Below are 12,768 nucleotides of genomic sequence, written 5' to 3'. Positions count from 1 at the left end.
ATTTTTAATCAGGTCATTGAGATTTTCGACAACCGGGGTTTTTTTTCTTCTTCTCTGAATTCGTTGATAATTTAATAATTGATTTAGTAGAAAAAAACAAGCTCGAATGAAGGCTAATTTAATTTATTCTACATTTGTTGATAATTTGACGTATTATGCATTATGTTTAGATGTTGAATCCAATATGAATTGTGTTTAATTATGTTTTAGTTTAAATTAGTGCGAGTTACGTTAATTATGACAAAAAAAATATACAAATAAGATATAAATACTACAAAACATAAAGTACCAAATATAAATAAAACAAACATAAAATATCAAACATAGTATATCAAGAGTAGAACTAGGGTGTTCTTAAGCTCATCAAAGTGTTTGGTGAGCTTAACTCCAAAATCCATCAAATTGGTTTCAAATGACAAATTCGAACCGTTGAAATCCGCCTACCTTACGAGTGATGCGTCTACATGTGAAAATTTTAAACATTCGAATTAATTTAGTATAAAGTCAGGCGGTCAAAACAAGATGAACGGTTCGGATCGACCTTTTGAACTTTAAAATCGTAAAATATGAGCATGAAGTAAAATAGTCGCTTTACTTCGCAACTCACCGTAGCCCATCTCTCTCTCTTGATATATATATATATATATATATATATATATATAGAGTTAGGCTGGGGTGCTATGGATAACATAGTGGCCTCTATGCTACGGCTCAATATTCGAGTTTTCAAAATCCAAACGGTCGATCCGAACCGTTCATCTTATTCTCCATATTAATATCTGCTTGGAGACCAAATTTTATAATTTTCTGAATTTTTTTACTATTTATTAAGCCACTTTGAAAATCGCTAATCCAACGGTTTTACTGTTTTGTGCAGCCACCGTTGGATCAACAATTTTTGTAAAATACTTAATAAATAGTAAAAAAATTCAGAAAAATGTAAAATTTGGTCTCCAAGCAGATATTAATATGGAGAATAAGATGAACGGTTCGGATCGACCGTTTGGATTTTGAAAATTCAAATATTGAGCCGTAGCATAGAGGCCACTATGCTATCCATAGCACCCCAGCCTAACTCTCTCTCTCTCTCTCTCTATATATATATATATAGAGTACGGCTAACGCGCTTCCTCTAGCATATGGGTCGAAATGCTTCCGGTGGAAATTTAAAATTTCAAAATCCAAAAAGTCGATCTGAACCGTTCATCTTCTTCTCCATATTAATATCTGCTTGGAGACCAAATTTTACATTTTTCTGAAATTTTTTACTATTTATTAAGCCACTTTGAAAATCGCTGATCCAATGGTTTTACTGTTTGGTTAAGCCACCGTTGGATCAGCGATTTTCAAAGTGGCTTAATAAATAGTAAAAAATTTCAGAAAAATATAAAATTTGGTCTCCAAGCAGATATTAATATGGAGAAGGAGATGAACGGTTCAGATCGACTTTTTGGATTTTGAAATTTCAAATTTCTACCGGAAGCATTTCGGCCCATATGCTAGAGGAAGCGTGTTAGCCGTACTCTATATATATATATATATATATAGAGAGAGAGAGAGAGAGAGAGAGAGATGGGCTATGGTGCATTGCAATGCATAGGCCATGGTGTGCATTGGACCATAAATCACCAATTCAAAGTCCAAATGACCGATCCAAACCGTTCATCTTGTTCTCCATATTAATATGTGCTTGGAGACCAAATTTTATATTTTTTGGAATTTGTTTACTATTTATTAAGCCACTTTGAAAATCGCTGATCCAACGGTGACTGTTTGGAACAGTAAAATCAGAAGCCACCGTTGGATCAACGATTTTCAAAGTGGCTTAATAAATAGTAAAAAAATTCCAAAAAATATAAAATTTGGTCTCCAAGCACATATTAATATGGAGAACAAGATGAACGGTTTGGATCGGTCATTTGGACTTTGAATCGGTGATTTATGGTCCAATGCACACCATGGCCTATGCATTGCAATGCACCATAGCCCATCTCTCTCTCTCTCTCTATATATATATATAGTTAGGCCGGGGTGCTATGGATAGCATAGAGGCCTCTATGCTACGGCTCAATATTGGAGTTTTCAAAATCCAAACGGTCGAACCGAACCATTCATCTTATTCTCCATATTAATATCTGATTGGAGACCAAATTTTACATTTTTCTGAATTTCTTTATTATTTATTAAGTATTTTACAAAATTGTTGATCCAATGGTGGCTGCACAAAACAGTAAAACCGTTGGATTAGCGATTTTAAAAGTGGCTTAATAAATAGTAAAAAAATTCAGAAAATTATAAAATTTGGTCTCCAAGCAGATATTAATATGGAGAATAAGATGAACGGTTCGGATCGACCATTTGGATTTTGAAAACTCGAATATTGAGCCGTAGCATAGAGGCCACTATGCTATCCATAGCACCCCAGCCTAACTCTATATATATATATATATATATATATATATATATATTTAAATTAGTAATTTTAAATGCCCACTAACAATTATATTAATAAAAAGATATCGTTATAACAAATCAAATAACTTAAATTTTTTTTTTATTCCCATAAAGCTTTATAAATTACTATAATATTTTAGTCCTACTAGCATACACAAGATATGTTCTCTTGTTAAATTATTACTTTGCAAATAGAAAACGCTTAGTTCCTACAGCAGCGATTTCTCTTCTAACAGAATAGCTACTGCTCTGCTTAGTTAAATAAATGAGTGAGATTAAATTAATAGGAAGTTTATTAACACTCTCTTTATAAAACCTCAGTCATTTAATTTAAAGTTCAAAGGAATGGTCGTATTAGTGGGTAAAGATATTGATAAAGCAGTTTTCTTTTTCATGCAGCTCACGAGTAGAGTGAAAAAGATGTGTTGTGTTGTGACTAACACGTTATATGACATTGGTCGCATACCGTGTTGTGACGTGCTATAACTAAAATGTCAAAGGGTGGTCACAGCACGTGAATGGTCACGTCATGCCCAAACATGCTGTAACCAAACGTGACTCGTGTAACTTACTTGACCATTTGATTATAATTTATATTAGTTTATTCAAGATTCACCATTCGATCAAAATCTAACAGTCCTAATTACATGTGACCACGTACCATGTCGTGACTAGATCTTTAACGTGACGTGTCGTGTTAAATTTTCAGAAAATAGTCATAGCACGCGAATAATCACGATATGTAACCGACACGATTGTTGTGCCTTAAATTGTACACTGTAACGGAGCTGGTCGTGCCATTTTTGCCACTCTACGCACGAGTAAATATGAAACACTATTTTAGCTCTACTGGCCGTGCTGCTTGAAGCAAAAATTGCTCGGCCAATATCTAGACTCCTATCATTGAATGCAAGTAAGAATTCATCACTAAAATATATAATGGTCATTTGTTAATTTATTGCTACTATTTTATGCTACATCTAGTTCGACCTAATCCAATTTTCCTACAACTGACCGTTTCAAAGGATTGATAGTATGTCCTTACATGGAATCAATGAAACAAAGCAAGAATAATCTAAACAAAGTTGATGTCATAGTTTTACTCAGTAGCTAGGTTGAATGAACAAATTTTAAATATTCATCATTGGCTACTTCAAGTTTACAGTATTCTTAAACTTTGAAAATTTCCAAAATAAAATAGGGTCAATTATTGACCCTTGGGTATGTTTGGATGTACTAAGAATAGTGAAAATAGCGTTGTTTCAATCCATCCAAACATACTCAATTGCTATTCAGAACAACGAGAATAGCGCTGTTCCACTATTCTTACAAAAAGTCGGAATAGCAATTGGTGCTCTCTCAAATGTTCAATCCCTCCATCGTTATTCTAAAAGTTCAATTCAAACAATATTTTCACTATGATACATTCTAGTGTCATATTATGACTATTGTTATCGTTATAAAGGTAATCTTCATCACTCTATGATTTATATGCATATGCATAACTTAAATTGATAATAAAATTATATTTACTTAAATAAGATCATTAATTGACAAATAACATTCCTTATATGATATAAAAAAATAAAAAAATGAAAACATCTAATTAATTATCAATTAATCCAAATATTCCTTAAATGATATTTTAAAAAAGAAATAAATTACGACCAAAAGAAGGCATATGGAAAAGCAAGTACGTGTGACGAGTACATATCTAAATAAATTTAGACTTCTACATGTAAAAAACATCAAAAATATGCATAAAATAAAAAAAAGATAGACTATCTTATTGGATTGCTGATATTGAATATGAAATTTCATCTTTAAATCACAGTCTTTGGCGAATGAGGACTTTCACGTGCTTAATATAAGAATAGAGATACGTGTTATAGTTGTTAATTTGATAATGTCAATTTACAGTCGATTCAATCACATTGATTTAGGTTGCTGATCAACAAGTGCTACAAGCTCTAATAGTGAATTCACTGTTGATAGGACCATGTGTCCAAAGTCCTTATAAAACGAGTCTTGGGCCAAAAAAATAGTTTGGAGTTGGAAACTCTTGGCAAGACCAACACCCTCATGCAAATAAGCGGCCTCGTAAGGCCACACCTCATAAAAAGCCCGGCCCAAGATCGGCTTACGATCACCACTGTTAGCAGCCATACAAAGCGGGTGCAACTTAGTCACTGCTTTCTATGCAAATGTCACAGTGCTGTATGCGAACACTGCATCCCGAATATGCGAGTGTCATCGCTCCTTGTGGGAGCGTGATCACTTCTATGTGAACTTCCTTGACCATTCTGACAACCAGGAATGTCAGAATGGGAAGGGGCTATTTATGGTGAACAATTCACTTAGTAGGGACTGACATTTTTCCCCAAGCGAGATATCATACAGGTTAGAGTCCGAGTATCTCACAACTACCATTTCGATTCCGACCTCACACTCTCATTCCACTTCGAATCATCTCCTCGAGACGAGACAAGCCCTAAACACACGCATACTTGTTAATCCCGCATTACGGCACTACTTTCTTCCTAAGACATTGTATGTATCAGCTGTCAAAAGACATTGTATGTATCAGCCAAGCTTCTAAATAGCGTTTATAGCGGTATAGCGGGGAGACAAAAAAAAAGTTTTAGCGAATAGCGGAGCTATAGCGAAAGCTATTATAACTAGCGTTTTTTTTATTTCAAAAAAATATATTTTATATTTCTACTAATAGTAAAAATGTCTCATCAAGAAAAAAAATATCAAATTAATTCAGAAGTTCTAATATTCATATTAAACCAATACAAAGTTCAAATTGTCATTCAAAATATCCCTAATTCAAAAACTATCGATATATTTTATATTCAAAATATACCACTACCATATATTAATGCATGATACAAAATTTAATTGATATAGCGGTATAGCCCGCACATGTTCCATTGTATTGATATAACTTAATAAAGTAAAAAAAAAAAAAAACCAATCTAGATATTATGGCCCATTAAAATTGCAAAATCATAACCCATATAGCATAGCGGACCGCTATAGCGGTCGTAGCTTGATTAGTGCAGTTTTAGCCCGTAGCTTAGCTTTCTGGGTCCAAACCTGCTATAGCGGCGCTATAGCTAGCTATTTAGAAGCTTGGTATCAGTTGTCAATCAGAGGCAGAGTCAGACTTCCAAAGTATGATGAACAAATGTAAACAAAGTTCAATCATACAAATTTTTCATACTAAAAATGAATGTCAATTTTACACTACTCATCATTTTGCTTTAAATTTTCCAATCTCATCTGTTTCTCACGGAAAAAAAGCATGCCAAACTAAATTTTTAAACACACAAAGGCATATATGATGGAATTGGCTAGGAGAGATTTCATAAATTGCATCTGATATATAACTGTAATCTTATATACATCCTGCATAAGTGCAGCTACAGTTGAGCATATCAAAGTATCAAACAGATCAACAAATAAAAGAACCAAGGAATCAAACAACAGTGCACTAATTAATTTCCTTCCCAGCCCCAGCTTGAGTCCAAATCCCACTGAATCAAATGGATCCGGGGACGTATAGCACCTGGTATCTGGGTTCGGAAATTAACGAACCCGACCCGATTAGCTAACAGTGAGCTGAGACAGACCCATACTCGGGTACGGTGACATCGGCGACAGAGGCGGGAGGGTAAAAATCCCCTTCAAATCAAACCCTTCCCAGCTGAGCGGCGTCAAATCTTGACCGTCGGTTTTCTCCTTCTTCAACTTCCTCTCCGTTCCAATTTCCATTTCTATCTTTCTCTTTGGAGGAAGAGGGATCGGAGGTATAACCCGGAACTGGCACTCTGATCCCAATTCGGATTCGGATTCGGATTTCAATCCGGACAAGGATCCCGCTTCGTTGGGGAAGTTGAGTATAGCCTTGGACCCTCGAAGCTTGAAGGCAGCCTTGTCATAGGCTCGTGCCGCCTCAATAGCGGAGTCGAAGGTACCAAGCCAGACCCGAGACCCGCGACGGTTCGGGTCACGGATCTCAGCCGCATACTTACCCCACGGCCGCTGTCTAACACCCCTGTACTTCCTCGATTCGTCGAGGATTTGAGTTGTTTCAAGGATCAGGTTGGATGATTGCTGTTCGGATTCGCTAAAGAGGTGAGAGCGGATAAGGTCGAGAGAGAAGAGGCTGTCAGATGAGGAGGCCATGAGGAAGAGAAGTGCAGGGGCTGTTGATTGATAGATTCCTGTTTTGAGTGCTAGAGAGAGTGAGCAGACGCATATAAATAGATGAAAAGAGACCGGGTCTTCGAGGAGGGTTCCTGGATTGAGGAACGAAGCACGGGTGGGTCCCTTTGACCCTTGTGATGAAGTTAAATAACCGGAAATATGATGGTTATCTTAGGTTTCTACGCTTATTTACTTTTCTTGTGTTGGTTTTCTATACGGGATATCAGTTTCCGAGATGGACACGTGCAAGGGAAGTCCGGAATTTGACTTCTCGATTGTGGTGGGGGTGGGACTGTAAATTGCTGTGTGCCTGTGTGTGCCTGTGTTAATTAACAGTTTTAACACTGAAAGCGGCGTAAACTTTGGTTTATATGTAACGACTACTTACACTTCCAAACAGTGCGGGTCAATGACAGAATATGCTACTGAGAGAGTTTAACTGAATCGGGAAAACACACATGAAAGCCGAAGTTGTGATAACTTTTTGACCGCATAAAATTGATGGATATCGCACGGGGAAAACTAGGACAATATTTTTTTAGGAAAAAAAAAAGAGAGAAAAGGTAATGTTTCCGGGGACTGTCCTCCGAAAATTTCTGTGTATAAAAGTATTTTTTTTAGTTTAGTTCTGACGTGTTTTCAACTGTCACAACTGTCATAATTTCAAGTACAATATGTATGTATATAGGATAATATGTGTATGTTTACAGGACAATATGTGTATTTTTATTTACAGGATAATATGTGTATGTTCACAGAAGGTGGTTCCCAACAGCTATCACGTGTTTTCAACAGCTTGAACGTGTTTTTCTTCTTCTCTGAATTAGTTTATAATTTAATATTTTGATTGTGTGATCTCTCCTTAATAGCCTGTAATATAGTTTTGAATGAATAATTGATTTAGTAGAAAAAAACAAGTTTGAATGAAGGTTAATTTAATTTATTCTACATTTGTTGATAATTTGACGTATTATGCATTATGTTTAGATGTTGAATTCAATATGAATTGTGTTTAATTATGTTTTAGTTCTACCAGCTTCCCTAATCAGGTGTAACGGCCTTAGCCTTAGCCTCTCTGCTCGTATGTACTACGGTATCCCAGACCTCGTCACCCTTAATGACTGGCGGGAGTGTAAATAAGATGGGCTTTTCTAATTAATTCACTTACATAGTCGGACTGAATCTGTGACCCGCTACCATTGGCCTCTACATCATGTAGCATCTCTGTACCATACCGTCATCATCCTGGAGACAGAGGCAGAGACGATGACTCAAGGGATGAAATTCTATTGAAATCATCCAGACTGAAAAATAGCCCCTCTTTCTTCATGAGCTCAAACTCCGGAGGCTCCTACTGTAATAGGCTACTTTCATTTTTATTACGTTTTGGTGCTTATGTCGAATATAAATCATTTCAAGGCACTATAAATTATCCGTATTCCATCATTTTGTGACAAATATGAATGAGCATATAAATTAAAAAAAATTACTAATAGATCACATATTTATTACTAAATATCTGAATATGGACGCATGGAACATACAATATTCATTTTTCTTATGCACTTAAACTAGTGTTAGTTCGTGAGTTGTCACGGAAATATATTATAAGAAAAAAAAATCATACAGAATAACATACTTTCAAAAAAAGAATTGACCAATAAAAAAATAATTATTCAACAATAAAAAAAATAGACCAACATATTCTCGTACAAATGAACGCTCATTCTTTAATGATACACCTATAAGCTTTCTTTTTTGTAGTACATACTAGTATTTTTTTTTTAACGGAGAAACAACTGGAAATTATTTTTATCAAAATAAGTTGGATTATTTGTTGTTGTCATATTATGACTATTGTTATCGTTATAAAGGTAATCTTCATCACTCTATGATCTGTATGCATATGCATAACTTAAATTGATAATAAAATTATGTTTACTTAAATAAGATCATTAACTGACAAATAACATTCCTTATATGATATAAAAAAATAAAAAAAATACAACATTACTAATTAATTATCAATTAATCCAAATATTCCTTAAATGATATTTTAAAAAAGAAATAAATTACGACCAAAAGAAGGCATATGGAAAAGCAAGTACGTGTGACGAGTACATATCTAAATAAATTTAAACTTCTACATGTAAAAAACATCAAAAATATGCATAAAATAAAAAAAGATAGACTATCTTATTGGATTGCTGATATTGAATATGAAATTTCATCTTTCAATCACAGTCTTTGGCGAATGAGGACTTACACGTGCTTAATATAAGAATAGAGATACGTGTTATACTTGTTAATTTGATAATGTCAATTTACAGTCGATTCAATCACATTGATTTAGGTTGCTGATCAACAAGTGGTACAAGCTCTAATAGTGAATTCACTGTTGATAGGATCATGTGCCCAAAGTCCTTATAAAACGAGTCTTGGGCCAAAAAAATAGTTTGGAGTTGGAAACTCTTGGCAAGACCAACTCCAAGAATAAACAAAAGGCCCAAGACTAAAAGACAAATCGGACCTATTTACCAAATCCGGCCTAAGAGACGCGACGTCTCGGCCAAGAGGCCGCCGAGGCCCGAGAGCCACCCTTGTGCAAATAAGCGGCCTCGTAAGGCCACACCTCATAAAAAGCCCCGCCCAGGATTGGCTTACGGTCACCACTGTTAGCAGCCATACAAAACAGGTGCAACTTAGTCACCGCTTTCTATGCAAATGTCACGGTGCTGTATACGGACACTACATCTCGAATATGTGAGCGTGATCGCTTCTATGCGAACCCCCTTGACCATTCTGACAACCCGGAGTGTCAGAATGGGAAAGGGCTATTTCAGGTGAACAGTTGACTTAGTAGGAGCTAACATTTTTCTCCAAACGAGACAATGAGACATCATACAGGTTAGAGTCCGAGTATCTCACAACTACCATCCTGATTCCGACCTCACACTCTCATTCCCCTTCGAATCATCTCCTCGAGACGAGACGAGCCCTAAACACACGCATACCCGTTAATCCTGCATTACGACACTACTTTCTTCCTAAGATATTGTATGTATCAGCTGTCAATCAGAGGCGAAGTCAGACTTCCAAAATATGATGAACAAATTTAAACTGAGTTCAATCATACAAAATTTTCATACTACAAATGAATGTCAATTTTACACTACTCATATCATTTTGCTTTTAATTTTTATTAAAAATAAAATAAAAATACAATTTTTTTAAAATAAATGAGATCAATTGATTTCATTTCTTTTAGATGACAGAGTCATTTCTTTTACATTACTCTATCATCGTTCTCATCCATCCTTTAAATGTGATATTTGCTTTGGGTGATCCAAATATGCCATCTTTAGTCATCCGAATATGATTAACAGTATAAGATTAAGGGCATGTTCGTATCTTTTGAGATTGTACGAAATGAGATTTTATAAGTTAAAAAAAAAAATCATATAATTTGCGAGAACTCATAATCATGAATACGTACGAAAATGAGCTGAAATAAAGTTTGAATTTGAAGTTGTGTTTTTTTTTTTCAGAAAATTATACTGATATGAAAAAGATTGAGAAGAAAATATAGAGAGGTTTGAAAAAGAAATAAAAATGGATTTGAAAATTAAAAAAAAACTTAGTCCAATCTCATCTATTTCTCACGGAAAAAAAGCATGCCAAACTAAATTTTTAAACACACAAAGGCATATATGATGGAATTGGCTAGGAGAGATTTCATAAATTGCATCTGATATATAACTGTAATCTTATATACATCCTGCACAAGTGCAGTTACAGTTGAGCATATCAAAGTATCAAACAGATCAACAAATAAAAGAACCAAGGAATCAAACAACAGTGCACTAATTAATTTCCTTCCCAGCCCCAGCTTGAGTCCAAATCCCACTGAATCAAATGGATCCGGGGACGTATAGCACCTGGTATCTGGGTTCGGAAATTAACGAACCCGACCCGATTAGCTAACAGTGAGCTGAGACAGACCCATACTCGGGTACGGTGACATCGGCGACAGAGGCGGGAGGGTAAAAATCCCCTTCAAATCAAACCCTTCCCAGCTGAGCGGCGTCAAATCTTGACCGTCGGTTTTCTCCTTCTTCAACTTTCTCTCCGTTCCAATCTCCATCTCTATCTTTCTCTTTGGAGGAAGAGGGATCGGAGGAATAACCCGGAACTGGCACTCTGATCCCGATTTGGATTCGGATTTCAATCCGCACAAGGATCCCGCTTCGTTGGGGAAGTTGAGAATAGCCTTGGATCCTCGAAGCTTGAAGGCAGCCTTGTCATAGGCCCGTGCCGCCTCAATAGCGGAGTCGAAGGTACCAAGCCAGACCCGAGACCCGCGACGGTTCGGGTCACGGATCTCAGCCGCATACTTACCCCAGGGCCGCTGTCTAACACCTCTGTACTTCCTCGATTCGTCGAGGATTTGAGTTGTTTCAAGGATCAGGTTGGATGATTGCTGTTCGGATTCGCTAAAGAGGTGAGAGCGGATAAGGTCGAGAGAGGAGAGGCTGTCAGATGAGGAGGCCATGAGAAAGAGAAGTGCAGTGGCTGTTGATTGATAGATTTATGACTTGAGTGGTAAAGAGAGTGAGAGGTCGAATATAAATAGAGGGAGAGAGACCGGGACTTCGTCACTTCAAGGAGAGGATATGAATTCGTCTTCGAGGAGGGTTCCTGGATAGAGGAACGAAGCACAGGTGGTCTTTGCTGATGGAATTAAATAACTGGAAATAGGATTACTCTCTTCTGTTTCTACGATTATTTACATTTTATGCCTCGTGTTGATTTTTTTCTATAGGATATGATTTCGTAGTTGGACATGTGTAATAAGTATAACAACGTGGGATGCAATATGTGAAGATGTAAGGAGGTCTGGAATTGGACTTATGAATTGTGGTGAGGCTGTCCAGCTGTAACTTGCGAAACAGCGGCATGAAGTCAGGTTTATCTGTAACGACTACTAGCACTTCTAAGCAGGACGGGTCACTGACAGAGTGTTATTCAGAGATTTGAACTGAATGAAAATCACATTATAATATCTGTGAGATAATTTTTTCATTATGCTAGCCACATAATATATGGAAGGAGATCCCAGTGCACCCCTGCCGTTGGATTTCGAATCCGTTGGGTTTCAGGGGGACCGATGAAACACTAATCGGAAAGGAGTTATCTATTCGATCCACGTTGAAGCTTTTATGCCGCTCTCTCATCTACAAATCATAGTTTCAGAACTTTCCAGGTTTTATTAGGCAAAGCAAGGCAAACTGCAACTTAGCTGAAGAAATTCCGCATAGGATTAAATTTCAAAGGTAATTATTTTTGTTCTTAAAGTTTCACCCATGTACTATTTTGGTATTTTAATATGAGTGAGTCTATGGTACTATGCATATTACGATTTGGCACCGTGCTACGGCTCTATATTTGAGTTTTCAAATCCTAACGGTCGATCCGAACCGTTCATCTTGTTCTCCATATTAATATGTGTTTGGAGACCAAATTTTACATTTTTTTGAAATTTTTTTGAAATTTTTTTACTATTTTTTTAGATTTATTGAAAATCACTGTTTTTGGATGGTCCGGAATTTTCAGATCAAGTGATTTTCTAAATATCTAAAAAAATAGTAGAAAAATTTCAAAAAATGTAAAATTTAGACTCCAAACACATATTAATATGGAGAACAAGATGAACGGTTCGGATCGACCGTTAGGATTTGAAAACTCGAATATAGAGCCGTAGCACGGTAACAACCCGTAATATGCATAGTACCATAGACTCAATCTTTTAATATTTTTAATTTATAACACATTAATCCTACCATCATAACTGATAAAAAAACGAGGCGATAATCTACATTGGCATGCATCCATGTGATTCTGCATGGGTATTAATGAAGACCTTAGTAAATATTATATTTAATTAATTTGTCATGGAACGAACAACAATATTAGTATTAGTTTAATTGATATTTGATGCCATGAATAATTATATTTATATTGTTTGACGACTAACCCGCAGTAATCTTAATGCTAGAAATAATGTTACGATATATGGCAATGTAATTTTACAATAAATGT

The 12,768-nt window shown here is 35.9% G+C and overlaps 2 protein-coding genes across 2 annotated transcripts; both read right to left on the bottom strand.

The window, feature by feature from the left end:
• Nucleotides 1–6,066: 6,066 nt before the first annotated feature.
• LOC144551875 (ethylene-responsive transcription factor 5-like) lies at nt 6,067–6,648 on the bottom strand. Its single transcript, XM_078299972.1, has one exon. It carries the CDS (start codon nt 6,646–6,648, stop codon nt 6,067–6,069), a length of 582 nt encoding a protein of 193 aa, XP_078156098.1.
• Nucleotides 6,649–10,645: 3,997 nt separating this feature from the next.
• LOC144551874 (ethylene-responsive transcription factor ERF105-like) lies at nt 10,646–11,221 on the bottom strand. The gene has a single exon (XM_078299971.1). It carries the CDS (start codon nt 11,219–11,221, stop codon nt 10,646–10,648), a length of 576 nt encoding a protein of 191 aa, XP_078156097.1.
• Between the last annotated feature and the right edge of the window lie 1,547 nt (nt 11,222–12,768).

This window comes from Carex rostrata, chromosome 3 (assembly GCF_964058835.1).
Source record: "Carex rostrata chromosome 3, lpCarRost1.2, whole genome shotgun sequence".
NCBI classification, from domain to species: Eukaryota; Viridiplantae; Streptophyta; class Magnoliopsida; order Poales; family Cyperaceae; genus Carex; species Carex rostrata.
This window is presented reverse-complemented; position numbering and strand designations above follow the sequence as displayed.